The 14,603-nt window shown below is 46.2% G+C and overlaps 1 protein-coding gene across 1 annotated transcript; it reads right to left on the reverse strand.

The window, feature by feature from the left end:
• Positions 1–7,137: 7,137 nt before the first annotated feature.
• LOC115322988 lies at positions 7,138–11,795 on the reverse strand. Its single transcript, XM_029983376.2, has 4 exons — positions 11,778–11,795; positions 11,420–11,651; positions 8,930–9,076; positions 7,138–7,334 (listed from the first exon to the last, which is right to left on the reverse strand). Exons 1-4 carry the CDS (start codon positions 11,793–11,795, stop codon positions 7,138–7,140), a joined length of 594 nt encoding a protein of 197 aa, XP_029839236.2.
• Positions 11,796–14,603: the final 2,808 nt, after the last annotated feature.

A 14,603-nucleotide genomic window follows, 5' to 3' on the forward strand; every position in this document is an offset into this window, starting at 1 on the left:
AATGAAGGGTACCTCAACATGCATCCACCCGTCAGAACACATTGGCATCGTGCAGTTGTATCGATTTTCATTGCTTTGTATGCTCCATACTACCAATGCTAAAAAAATGTTAAAATAGACGATATACGCGCAAAGGTAGGCGCTGACAATGTTGGTTGTGAGGGACGGTGTGCTCCGAAAATGGCAACAGCCGAATGCGAGGCCAGGCGAGGGGGTGTGCGCATGCTCAGAACCTTACTAGAAGTATGTCCATTATACCGTCAAGATGGGTATGATAATGATGTTGACTCCAGCGGCGATGCTCGGCAAACTTTTAGGCCAACACGAACGGTTGGAACAAATCCAACTCTAGCACAGTTTACGGCTTGCTGAACGGATAGAAGCTAGCAGTACATTTGCAGCGCCCTGCTTTGCAAGATCCCTCTGGGAAGGCAAGCAGTTGAGTGCAGACAAAGCGGCACTTAGTTGCGTCAGACTTGGAACTGCATGGGTCCTTTCGGGGTGCTGACTTCGGTCCTGGCGAAGAGCGAAAATATACGTTTAGGATAGGGGACATTAAATATGAATGTCAAGTAAACAATGACAGAAGATTGCGACACCGATAACGCCAAATTCGGGGGCATGACATCATCTCGGCATTCGTACACTCTAAGAATATATAGAGAGTATAGAGTCCCGCAAAACACTTGGGAGAGCCAATCGCCACATCGCAACAATATTGCGAAGTACCGACCAGAGCGTGAAGCGGCGTCCCCTCTGTGTTTTATTCTTTCTGTTCCAGTGTACTTTACCAACACGCTCGTCACGACTATAAGACGACGCCGCACGTGCGAATAGCACGGGCCGGCGATTAGAAAGCATGAGAGCTTATTAAACTCCGGAATACATGTAAAAATAAACCCAAACTTTGTCAAAATATATTTATACCTAAAAAAAAAAAAAAGTTTCGGGTTCGATGTTTGTCACCGCGAGAACGAGATCTAATTTGCCTCTCAAGGAGCGAGCGAAGATAGCGTCCGTGGACGGTTTGTCTGCTACATAGCGCCGTTCGCAGACGGAGAGAAAACGAGAAAATTCAGTACGTCGTGTGCTAAAAAACCGGAGAAACAAAGTTGATTGTCTTCTACGAACCGAGCGTCGCGGCGAAGTGAGACCGAAAGCAGACTGTAATTCTGATCGTCTGCTAGTTCCCGTTGAACGCCATTGATAACCCGTGCTTCGTTTGCATATCTCAGGTTGTTCTGCAACCGTGCACGAGCCGACATCAACCAGTGGATGAAGGAGCGTGAAGGACACACACACCAGAGACCACAAGACCTCTCTCGCTTAATTGCGTGTTGGTCCACAGCGCAAGCTGTGGATGCACGTCTTATCAGCAGCCAAGAACGTACTCGCTCTCCCCTTTCAGCTAAATCTGACCCTTACGTTGTGACAGTGAGCACATGGTGAAACACTGTGCTCACAGCCAGGCACGTAGCCAAGGGGGGGGGGGGGGGGTCATGGGGCCCGGCCTCTCCCCCCCTAAATCTTCCATTTTGCTGGGAACTCTTCTCCCCCCTCCCCCTCATACAGCATTTTGTCATGAGCGCCCCCCCCCCTGGAAACAAAATCCTGGCTAATTGCCTGCTCGCAGCGCAGACATTTTTAGGTCTAGAGATATGCTCAGCTTGGTCATGCGCCGAGCCCCCTCCGTAGATTGCGGCGATTGGTTACCCCAAGTGTTCTGCGGGAGAGCAGACGCTTCAGATTCTTAAAGTATAGCTTTAAACTTAGAAAGGTTTTAAGTGTGACAATGCTTGGCCGACGCCACACTTTAATCTTTCTTAGATTTCAGATGCTAAAAATACATTTCCGGGGCGGGGGTCCGTGGTTGCGGTTGAAATTGAAAAAAATGGCGGCACGGCGGCAGGGATTCGCCTAGATTTTCACAGAATGCTGTTGCGGGAGAAAGAACGCATGCAATAGTCGAGTTTCCTCTTTGCAGCTTTTGCACAGCGAGCCGGAGGAACAAAGAACAAAAGGCAGACGTTCATTAATTTTTTTAGGCATGCGTCTTCGGATAATACGTCTCAATGTACAGTCGGGCACAATGTAGAAAAGCCCAAGCGAGCGCGCGGCTCCCAGGACCCCCAGCGCTATCTAACGGGAGATAGCTGAGCTATTATCAAGGTTATTGTGTGAACGAGCGGCATTTCAGCAGCAGTATAATTTTTGCCGTTTCTCTCGATTTGGTCGGCAAACGATTGCTGAGCCAACACCGACAGTAGTAGTGCTCAGTCAAATAGAATAAAGACCGTCTATCATCATTCATTGCGCGAACTTATCATACGTCTGAAAATCATGCGGAACGCAGGTTCGTCTGCGTCTTGCAAAAGAATTGTGATGATGCAAAAAAAATAAAAAATAAAAAAATAGTGGGCACAATTCAAGGCCTCTAGCATTGAGGTCTACCCACTACCCTTTCAATCAAAACCAATCAGAGCTCAGCGTCGTTCTGACGTCGCCGCAACTCCTGCTCTATAAGCAGACGACATGCTCTCCTCATAGCTCAAACTGTCAACCCGGGTTTTTTATTCACGCTTGATTTGGCACTCGTCGCGGAATTCCTCTACGTTCGGCGCTGACCTTTAACGCAGCGACAGCTACTAATCAAGCGGGAAGTGGCGACAAAATTGAACAGCTGCTCAAGCCTCGATGATGATTGAGCGTTCTTCCGATAGATGGCACTGCAGGCTTCCTAAGCCACGCGCTCGCCTGGGCTTTTCCATATCGTCTGCAACTGCACTCCCCTGAAACTTTTCTAAAGCAGACAAAAACTATTAATATATTGTACATTAAATGTTTTCGCGCAGTAATTGAATAGCAGAAACTAATATTTCATATGTATTATATTACCTATTCGTAATGTAAAAAAAAAAAGATATATGTCTGCTTTACGTCGGGCTTGGCACACATCCAATGCTCTCCACCAATTATCGGAGTTAGGAATTTTGTACCTTCAAAGTAACCAATTTGTTCGTAGATCCATTAGACCAAAGGCAGTACATGTATTTCTCCAAATACAATTCAACTAAAATGCGGCATTCACGAACTACCACTACCGAATCTGCTGTTCCTGAATTCGGGACTGAGATTGCACGATACCTCCGTGACGTGCATCTTTTCAGTCGAGATTGTTGATTTTGGGCACGCAGACGATAAGTGGGGAGTTCGCTCCGCCCTGTAAACAACGAGCTCAACAATGGTGTCCAATGAATATACATGATATAAAAGCAGTGCAGACTCTTCTTATTAAAGGACTGCTTCCGGAACCTTGGAAAAGAGCATTTTATTATTGCTTCTCAGCCAATAAAGTTGCGGCATCCCCTGATATATATGAACGTCAACGGACGAACCACGAAGCGAGGAGCGTGAGCAGAATAAGTCAAGACTTTAGTTTCTTAAGCTACCAGCGACCATAGGCGTTAATAAATTAGCTGAGGACATACGTACCCTTGTCCTCGTGAAACTGAAATAATAAAAACAGAAACGCACTATTAAAATGTAGTAGCAGAGTTTTTCTGGTTTCCGGCGCTTTCTCGTCGACTCAATTTAGCGGTACACATTTGTTGTGTTCGTAATGTAGTGATATCTTCGTCGTACCCCAGTCGTTAATCTGTTTAAAAGTGTCTTACTCTTTCAAGCAACATTCATATTTACATTAAAAGTAAAGTAATTTTTTTTAATGACAATGAAACTCGTTTTTATAATATAAAACATTTTGTGGGTGTCGGTTTAGTATTCGGGAGATTTGGTGCGTTGGGCTTTGTTTACCGTATACATATAGCTTGTCGTACGTATTTTTGTAGCATTTAATTGGACTGGGACACGTCGTAAGTTGCGTGCAATATCACGTTTTATTAACTGACTAAAAAAAAGGCATCGTTGTCTGTTCTTTAATTACGAAAAAAATTAATTTGGTAAGGTACCTGATACACTGATAGTACCCGATGCTTCGGAAAATAAGACTCTGTATGCTCATAATAACTGAAACGCTCGATGCATCGAATTGCTATTCTCTGTGATAGTATTACTTTTTTCTATACTTGTTTTTGAGGTAGTCCCCCAAATTAATAAACAGTAACGTAAATAAAGGCCCGTTCACACATTTGCGTTCGGAGCGACCACTATGCTTACGAACGAATGCAACCGCTGCGACTTCAACGACAACAGTGCGCGACGTGTACACACACATGCAACCGCATGCAACCACACGAATCAACAGCCAATGAGAAACGAGCTTCAGCTCTTGCTCCTAGCCAATAGGAAGCGACCCAGCTACACTTACAAACATGGCGGACGGTTTCGTGCCCGACGCGGGGTAGCGGGGTCCTCACCGGAGCAGCCCGAGGGTTCGGCTACGGCGTACAGTCACGAAGATCTGCTGTGCGCCTACAATAGCTGTGTAAAGGCTGGTTCAGACATCTAAAACGAACCCGTTATCCGCGACTGCGTCCGTTGTGACCAGAGCGACCGGAACGATCGCTCCGCGCCGCGCGTACACTCCTGCTACCACTGCAACAAGCGCAGCGGGTCGGCAGCACGGCGACCGCCTCTCCGTTGCCGTCAGCTGTTTCAGCGGTGCCTCCAAAAAGAAGGGGACGCGCTGCCACTCACTTGCGTAACAGAAAATAGACAGTCCGTCTTCTATGACCTCAAGCTTTATTACTCTTTATTTCAGGATACGCTTGCAGGGTAGTGCATTAAAAAAACAAAAAGATGCAGTACGCCGTCTTGGACGATCACGACATTAATACACGACTTTGCCAACAGTACAAATCTCGCCACACGCCTTTTTTACGATTATAAAAGACGATGTAATCTTAGCAACGATATAGCAACGTAGAAATATAATTTGACAGACGATGCGAGTGTTCAGGATTGCTAACACTAATCACCTTTTTCGGGCGATGAAAACGAGTAAAAAATTCGCATCCTTAGTACGGTACGCACCAGCAATACCTTGAACTTGAGCACACGCAAGGAATGCGCCAAAAAAGAAATCCGGGTGATGTTCGAGGACACAAATGCTAAGAAAGCACCACTGTAGTCGAAGTAAACAAACACGACGGCACGGGCGTTTCTGCTGTCTTGAGAGTGCCGCCACGAGATCGCCGCACAAGTAGGTGGATCTTCCCTTCTATAGTGTTGACGATTGGGCTAGTTGGTCATTCATATTAGCGGAAAACAAACAGCGCAACGACAAGGACAGAGTAGAAGGCGGTAGACACACACAGCGCTGACTTACAACTGAGCTTTATTGGCACTGAAACCTGTATAAATACACAATTTGCCCGGCCCAAAAGCCAAAAGCCAAGCCAAGCCAAGCCTTCCCTTCTAGTACGTGCTGGGTTATCCTAACGACACAAGACGAAAATTCACAGTCAAGGATAGCCCTTTTACGGGGAACGATGAGCCTTCACCACACCGTCCTGCCGACGATCACCACCGACGCCATGTTTGCAAATAGAAGGAGCCTGGAACGACCGGCATGCAACGCGCGCGACCGAGCTCCTTGACCTGTGATTGGTCTGTCGCTCCCGTCGTTCCCGAACGTAACGAAAAAGTTCAGCCCGGCTCAACTCCTTGCGTTGCGAACGAACACGAACGAAACGACCGTTTGGCGCTTCGTTGCTATGGTAACTTGTCGCTCCAACCGGTTGCATTCGTTCGTAAGCGTAGTGGTCGCTCCGAACGCAACTGTGTGAACGGGCCTTAAGGTTACACGCGCAACAGCGTGCACATATGTCGGCTTTGAAACGTTCTATCGCAAAACGATTGCTCGCACTCGAAAGGCACGTCTCAAAGCAGAGTGTGTGGGCTACCTCACGCTTGTAGCTTTGGCCGAACAGCTTAAGGGTGAACAGAGTCCTGTTTATACACATGCAGTTGTTTAGTAGAGGGTCTCATAAAATTCACACACCCCCAAATCCTATTTGATAAGTAAACGAGTAATTTTATTTTGTTTTAAGAAGATTTTACTTTAGCTTGTACAACGTGTGAAAGGGCAGCAGTATTTTTTTTTTTTTTTTTTTTAATTTCTAGCTATTATGACCTAAAATAGATCAAGTTATATTTTGAGTAATAATATTCTTGCGAATAGAATTTTAAGCTTTACCGTTATATTATCCCACGAAAGGCCTCCCCTTGTCTTTCTTGTGTTTTCAAGTTCACAATTTAAGAAACAAGGCTCCAGAAACTTAAGCTATTTGTTTAGTAATTAGTCCATTTGTTTTCGTTTAATGTACCGGCTGCCAACCGCCAAGGTGCACTAGCTCATAAAATACGTAAACTACGAAATGAATAAAAAGTAAACATACGTCTGAGCCAATTCACTGCTGTCACTAAAATGTAGATGGAGTTTGAACGACAGTTCTCAATACCTTTTTTTTTCCTTTTTATTTTCCAACATAGTCGTACAAGCTTGTACAAATTTATATAGGCCGTTCCTGGGACTCAACTGAATTAGAATTGTTTTGACTGTCATGAATCCTTAGCAACGCAAGGAACGGAGAATGCTAACCCGAGCAAATTTGAATTATGTCCCTCGCGAACTTTCGGATCCGTCTAACGCTCGTAAATTTAAGTAAGTTGACAGCTAGCAGACAACAAATGTTGATTAGGTCTTTTGTCTCAAGCTATAAACAACAACTTGCTATATTAAAAAAAGAAAACTCTTTCATGCAAAGTATACAGCCACAGTCATAGTTGCCTGACGCAAATGGAAAGCCTATTTCTGGGTTACTTTATTCTTTGCTCATGTGCTCGTATTTGATTACATGTCTTTAATATATCATACATTCACATACACAGGGTTTCTTTAGTTGTTTCTTCAGAGGGATCCAGAATTTTTAACAAAGAGAACTTTCGCTAAGGTTCTTTTAGTCCTAGGTTGGTTTGCAAACAAGAACGTCGTCTGCTCTTCGTGCAGGGTCTGGCATCGAAATTTCGATCGCTAAACCCTGCGCTTGTTCGTTCCGATTGGAGAGAGATCGCGGATAGAGGCAAGGGCAGCCAGCCTTTGCATCTACCCCCTAATCCTTCCAATCAGAGCTGGGCGCTCTGACGACACAGCGCGCTCTCATATTCTCCTCTCCCTCAGTTCCTCTCCGAATAGAATAGCAAAGACGTCAGATACGACGTGTCATGGCCTCTCTTCTTGCTCGTGTCGCTCACCTGCTCAACAACCGGGCTCCTCTTGGGCGCCCCTCTATCCGTCTGATCATTCGAGGGTAGCCTCTCGGGGGTTGCTTCTCTCTTAGTCGGCGCACCGGCCACTTGCCGCGTGCCGAGCTCTGCAAAGAATGTTGCAGAATGTTGTCTCGTACACTCTATAGTCGGTGGCAGGTCAAGAGTTCAGGGTAGGCTCCTCCCACCCATTTCCACCTTAGCAGTGGGAACGCTGGAGAAAAGGCGACCTCTTCTCCAGCTTTCGCTCTGCTTAAGTGAACAGGGGTGGGACGGGCTTCCTTTGAACTATAGAGCCACTAAATACATATGCTATGCTTAGAGCATTGGCAGCCCAATCCCCGATTTACTTCGTCATTTTCGTGCTTCGTGCATTGCAGGTGCAATTCATCGATCGTTACGATTCCAAAAAGCTTACTTTCTGCGTTCTGGTCACGGAATGCTCAGACGATATATCTTGCCCCGGCCCCCCCCCCCCCCCCCCCCCTTTGCAGATACTGTTTTAACACTTCTAGAGGACAGAAAACCGTTTCCCACAATTTAAAATAAAGCTTCAGACAACTGGCAACAATAATCTTAAGGGCCAAGTTTGGCTGGAGCTGAGCACAGACTCTGTTCAACCCGATACAAGGGCAATAGGCAACAAGGTACAATCAAATTCAATCCAATAGCTGAAGTGTCATTAGTTTGAAGCTTATTTACTGGGACTGAATGAATGCCACATAAGAGTTTAAATGTATTTAGAGAAATAATGTTGCTTTCGTTAGTTTAATAGATTCCACGAACGGGTTGGAAAAAGCTCCAATTTGTTCGTTGATTATGGAGGGAACTTAATGAATGAAGAGGCTTAACATATAAATGTTACGTAGGCACGTGAACCCTCACACTAGGTGTTAGTGTAGACTATTTGGGTGTTATTCTAGATATATATTGAGCATCGCCCTTCGCCGAGCTCCCACCGTAAATTAAAGCGATTGGCTCCACCACGGTATGAAGTGCCTTGCGGCCAAGTACTCGCACCATATTTTTTAAGTAGGTACTAGAGTCACTGAATACGCTACGCTGCAGAGTACCGACACTTCAGCAATCTTGGCACTTAAAGTAGCCATTGTTTTCCCTTGTCTGAACCTTTATATCAAATCTCAAAGAAACACTTTTCCATGCCGCGGAAACGTTAAAGCAGTCCGCAGCAGAGCAAAGCGATATTGCGGCGTGCACGGTCAAGAGGGAACGCTACTCTATATTTTTAGAAGATTCCTGTTTACTCTTACGCCGAATGTTCGACGCTCGAACATTGTACAAGGAATGTTCGAGATACCGAGTGCAGTAGATAAGGAGCTCAACGTGGCCTTGCCGAGTAAGAAACTCTCGCGCTAACCAGCTGTCATGACGACACCTCCACAGTCGCTGCGCTTTCCCTACGCTCGTTCTTTCTTTTGTTTCTGGCAGACGTTCGCCGATTAAACCTTTATTTTTCGATTTGCGTTTGCCTATCTATTTCCATCAGCGACAACATCCCGTGCCCTTCCTGACGTAGTGTCCAGAGCTCAGGAAATACAAATTTTAAAAGGGTAACTATCGCCGATTGCGCCCGTTCGGCACCAATCACGAAAACGGTGGCGGCACCCACAAGGTAATCGGGTAATATCGTGGCACTACCCTAAGCATAGCTTATAGACCGGCTCTAGGGCGAAGAAGCAACCTGAGAGTGTTGGGCCCGGATAAAGGCTGTCGTGCTTCATGCAGTGGCAGACGCGGCCCAAACAGTGACCGGACACGTAGTCCACCTTAAGGCACCTGACGCTGCACTCCATCTGGTCTTTCCGCCGACAGGGGTCGTCCGATTCTCCTGGACAGAGTAGAGCGCCGAGATTTCAGACTGATCGATCAGCGTCAACTTGGTGTATGGACCATGTTTGCAACACCGTCTGCGAGGAGGCAAGGAAAGCTGTGGTCGCCTGCTAGCGTCTTTGCCTCCACATCGCGCACGCGCACTCGCAACTTATCTTCCCAGAAGGCGTCCACCATTCAAAAGCAAACGCTTTCCACGGTTTCAGTTGGTCACTCTCTTACATCTAGGCACCCTAAGACAGATCAGTTGTGCAAATGATTTGTCGTTGCACCAAGGCCCGAAGATGAACCTGTCAGGTACACTGGGCTATGAGGGGGCACTACTAACAGCTCCCAGATATCAAGACCATGGTCTATGTCTTCTACGTCATTTACAGGAAGCGAGCGTGGGGACGCAGATGAACACTACCTCACTACGAGGCCTTTCCACTGTGCCCTCTCCACGGCACTAAGCGTAGCACTGTGCCGGTTACCACCGGTTACTAACCATGCCGACCAGGCCACGAGAACATGATAGCCGGCGAGAGAGAGTACGAATCAATATCCACGACGCCTCCCGTTGTAGGCCTGTTTCTCTCGGCCCGGGTGGGCGAGCGCGTTCGTAAAACGCGACCATGTAATGCTTGCAAAAAGCGGCACTGTAGCTTTCGATGATGCACGAGGTCAGTCACGGTCGTTAACAAGCGTGTGCCCGCAACTGTCTACGCGCAGTAACAAGCGACTAAAAGATCTAAACCAATATTAAATTAAAGAAACATTCAGCTCGCCCTTTTAGTGTCCTTTCAAAATCATAAAAATTATTTCATTGTAACTTTTTTTTACGGAGTAATATCCACGATTCTAATCTTGCAAACATAGCGCCCGCGCAAAAAAAAAAAAGAAAGTAAAAATTCACAACTAAAACGCGCCAAAATAATTTTAAGCTTTGCTCGTCAGAGGCGCTGCCCTAACTTGAGAGCTACAGGTCTTTCGGACCCTGCGGGCCCGTTCACGCACTTGCGACTCCTTAGAACAGAGTGCCTGAAAATCTCCTAAAATCTTTTACAACGAGAGAACTCACTGGAACGCTTGCGCCATCTACGTGGGGACCCTGGAACTGCATTTCACCAGAGCGAAGGTTTTTTGCAATATTTTCGAGGTCGAATAGTTAGGAGAAATGGTCGATTATAGCACTGACAGGAGATTTTTTAAGCCAAAAAAAAAAAAAAAAAAGGATGGTGCGCGAAAGAAGTCGGAATTACACGGGAGAGCCAAGTGTTCCACCGCTATCCGATAGATGGCGCCAGTGCGTTCTCTCGTCTTACTCTCGTCGTAAGAGATTTTAAGAGGTTTCAAGGCTGTCGGTCTAAAGGGGTTGCAAGTATGTGAACGGGCCTTAAAGCCGCAGTCAGACTGCTTGTGCATCAACCGAAAGATACTTTGTTTGATGCAGACATGACAGAATCCAAGTGCAAACCAAATGCTTATAAATGTTGTTTTTTTTTTTTTTTTTTTGGGGGGGGGGGGGTCGGTGTTTTTATTTGGAGCGCAAGTTCGTCTGATTCTTGCAGAGGGGCTATCATGATGTCAGAACGCCGAGCTCTTATTGGCTGATCGAAAAGAAAACAGTGGGTATACCTCAAGGCATCTAGCGTAGAGGTCCACATCCTTTCAATCAAAGCCAATCAGAGATTGGCGTTGTTCTGACGTCACCGTTTTTCCCTACGAAAAAAGCAGACGACTCGCTCTATGCGTAGGAGCAATTCAGAACCATGCTGCCGTTTCGGGTCGACGTGCATAAATATCAGAATTGCTCCTAACTCAAATTCTGTCTCGCAACATAAAAATTACGCTACCTTTTTCTTTTTTTTTTTCTGGGAAAGTTTATTATATTACACACCTGTCCTAACCAATCACTTCACAAAAAAAAAAAAAAAAAAGTTCCTCTCGTGGTGCGCACGCGCGTTCGCTATCAAGGCCTCCAGAAATTGCAGTATCTAAAAATGCTGGGTCAATCATGAATGCTAACAAGACTGGACGTGAGAGATATGCAAAGACCACGAATCGGCAGGAATCGCACAAATTTCAAAACCTAGGGGAAAAAAAGAAGAAAAAAAAAAGCCCAACATTACTTTTATTTTTTTAACAACGAAAAAAAAAAACGAATGTTAGGCTGGAAGTTTTTGCACACAATTCTGGAATATGCTTTTAAACGAAACCGCATCTTCCACTATTAGCATGCAGCGAATGTCCTGGTTACTCAAATATAGAACGAAACGAGTTCCAGATTTACCGAATTTTTGTGCGATTTTCGGTAGAGTTTTCGCACTCGTGTTTCCAGCCTTTAGGCCCGTAAACGTACCTGTGCGCGCGATCGAAGGGACGTTCGAACAGCTGCAAGCCCCACCGGTGCAGGAACCGAACTTGGTGCCCTTATGCCGGCACCATCTCTCGCACCCGCCGGTGTCGTTCGACATGCACGGGTCTTCCCCTGCGGACGTCCGAGAATTTGCTTGTTTGGTCAGTCGTATCGCTTGTCCTCCGCGCATTGTGTGCTGCTGGACTTTGTACCCATTGTTAGCTGACGGTATATCCTGTCAGGCGGCATTGTTTCACCTTATGTACCCGAGTCTCAAACTATCAAGGAGAGTGCTTCTCGTCTTAAAAAAACAAAAAACAAAGAAAAAACAAATGTTTTCTCGAGACAGAGAACGAATTACCCACACATTGTACGACATTATTCTATCTCGGGGGAAAAAAAAAGAAAACAACTTAATAATTGTAAGCACGTGCTCACCGAATAAGTATCAGCATCGCACCGCGGTCCTCAGAGGCCTCTAATCTGACTTTATCCAGAAAGAGAGCGCTTGGGACAAATTAAATCAAATGAGGAGCACTCCCAGCGCTATGTGATAACCTAGTCGAATCGGGTGTGAAGTTTAGGAGAATCATGAATAACTCCAAACCCTCACAAAATATTATTAAGTGCACTAAAAGATTGTCCCCCATCCAGTCTTTCGAGACATGAGATCAAAAGCTGGCAGCTATTTCTGAGTCGCCCAGAAACGCGCTCGAAGCTGGGGACGCGCGATCGAGATGCCAGACACTGTAGCATCAAACTGTCGCGAAGTTTTGCTCGCGCGAGTTTTTAGTATACAGCTTTACTTTGTTTTTGGCGTTCTTCGGGGGTTCGCTCGTCTTTACGGCACGGCTCATGGCCTCTGCCGGGGTCGGGGGACCCCAAATGGGGGAGAACGTGAACGCTGTAACGCTACACTTATAGTTTTCAGAACCCCGCGTTGGAAACGTTTTGTCTTGTGTTTGTTTGCATTTGGGATATCTACTTCGGAGGTGGTTTTGCGCTGTGTATGTGTAACTTCTCTGTCTACGTACGTATGTGCTTTCTGTTGTTTATGGCTGCTCTTGTGAGCTTCGTTTGGAATGTGCTCTGTCTCGTATATGCGCTTGTTTTTGGAATGTTCGTATTTGCTTTAGGCTCCGAGCCTTTGATTGGTGCTAAGAAAACCCCTCTTGATTGGTCCTTCCCAAACGTTCTGATTGGTGGACTGGAGGAGCCCAGAATGATGGTGAACTGAATATAAGCGGCCACCGAAGGACTCTTAAGAATTTGGCCCCCGGATACCAAGCCGTGAACATCTCCCTGCCTCTGGAAAGCCAACCTGCACGTCCGACCCCCCCTTCGGCTGTGGAGCCGTCCGCCCGCTAGCTCGCAAACTTGGTCCCCCTTACGGCTGTGGAGGAGTTCGGCTCGCCCGCCTTTGTGTGGAACTGTGTTTGTCGAGTTTGGCTGTGGTCGGGGCCCCCGCTGAGGGTGTGTGTGGTCAGGGAGGACGGCAGGGAAAGTTTCCAGAGGTTAGGATTGTTCCCCCCAACATTTAATGACGAATTGGCCATATCTGTTGTAAAGATTTTATATCCTATCTTTTAAATAAACAGTTGTGTTTGTTAACCTCAGTAAACGTTTCATCAACAACGGAGAAGAAGACACCTCTTATTTTCTACGTTACAAAAGTGGTGGAGTGTGCGGGGTACGACCGATTGCTACAATCGCCAAATGGCTCGTGCCTCAAGCTACAAAATGCCAAGACGTCATGGAGATCACCCTAGGACCCTGATGCAGAGGCAAGAACAACTTCCTCGCTGCGTCCGGACTCACCGTGGCATCTGAGACGCCGAGACATCCCAGGGTAAATCCATCATGACCACCCCCGTCGGTCTTCTCACTCTGGCAATTCTCGCCTGTGTGGTGCTTTCCGGAACTCTCGGTACTCTCCCAGAAACTCCTCCTCAAATTCAAGTAAGAACTGCTCGTCCACTACAAAACTGCCATCCGTTCCTTGTGAAGCACCGTGCTCGCTTCAAAAACACTGCAAAAAGTACCGAGTGCCTCTTCGACTAATACGACCTCGAACTTTCGAACTCTGTCGTCGCTTGAAAATCCCGCCTTCGTTCTAACTTCCTCGACTCAAAATAACTTGTATTTTGTCGCTGATGCGTTGCCCTTGTTGTGTATATAGAAGAAAGTGTCAAACTCAAGAACGTATTTGCTGTGTAGATAGAAAAGAGAGTTGAGCTCGACAATGTATTCTTGTCATTGCCTTTTTGTTTTATAGCGCCTCGGGCCCCCAGAAATCGTAGTCATGTTCAATATGGCGCGAGTTCTCTGGATGGGCTCGGTAATTGCGCAAATTCTCCTCCTACTCTGGTGGCTCTCCTTTTCGGTGGGACCAAGTCCAGTCAGGTTCAATACGGCGGACTACCCCGATATTGAGTATACTTAAGAAAGGATGGAGGGACGTGTGAACCGTCAAAGTGACGAGTTCGATTTTAGCCAATATAAATGGCTGTGTTTTGGGCAATGACAACAGTGAGAGCTCTCGAATACTGCTCCTTGTGTGCAAGTTATTTTGTTGGTGGATTCGGTCCAGTCAGGTACTTACGGCGGACCACCCCGATGTTTTGCTGCACGCGAGAGAGGGACGATTTCTAAATAAGAGCTAGAGTTTATCCAGGGCGCGACAAGTGACATAATGATTCAGACTTCCGACAACTACGGCCTCGCATGCAATCTACTAAAAATTATCACCGGAAAATGTGTTTTCTGAACGTCGAGGGAAGTGACTACTGCTTCTGAGAACATTCCCATTTATCATTTCGAATTTTGAAGAACTCTCTAAAGCGACAACATGATGGACTGCGGCTTGATTAGTTTTCGAATAACCATGTGCCTGACCTTGTGAAGATGTTTGTTATTACCTTTACCCAGATAGTTTTTTTGTGAGTTCTGTTTAAAAGACACGTAAGTTTTTTGTGTATTTCTGATATCGTGTATGTTGTAAACGAAGTAGCGTTTCGTTGGAGTAACAGCTTGACATTAATTTTTATGTTTAAGACAGTGTGTGCACGCTTACTTCAAGATGGAAAAGCTCCGAATTTTGTATGTGCATTTTAAGAGTGAGGTCACTCTTTTTCCGTAATGGGAAGGTGTCGCGAAGTTTTGCTCGCGCGAGTTTTTAGTATACAGC

This window comes from Ixodes scapularis, unplaced genomic scaffold (assembly GCF_016920785.2).
Source record: "Ixodes scapularis isolate PalLabHiFi unplaced genomic scaffold, ASM1692078v2 PGA_scaffold4__175_contigs__length_147842914, whole genome shotgun sequence".
Lineage (NCBI taxonomy): Eukaryota > Metazoa > Arthropoda > Arachnida > Ixodida > Ixodidae > Ixodes > Ixodes scapularis.

Coding starts and splice junctions, on each gene's coding strand:
- LOC115322988 (XM_029983376.2), bottom strand. Junction 9,077..11,419: donor CCCTTCGATCGCGCGCACAG/GTACGTTTACGG, acceptor TACTCTGTCCAG/GAGAATCGGACGACCCCTGT. Junction 7,335..8,929: donor TCCGGGCCCAACACTCTCAG/GTTGCTTCTTCG, acceptor CATTCTTTGCAG/AGCTCGGCACGCGGCAAGTG.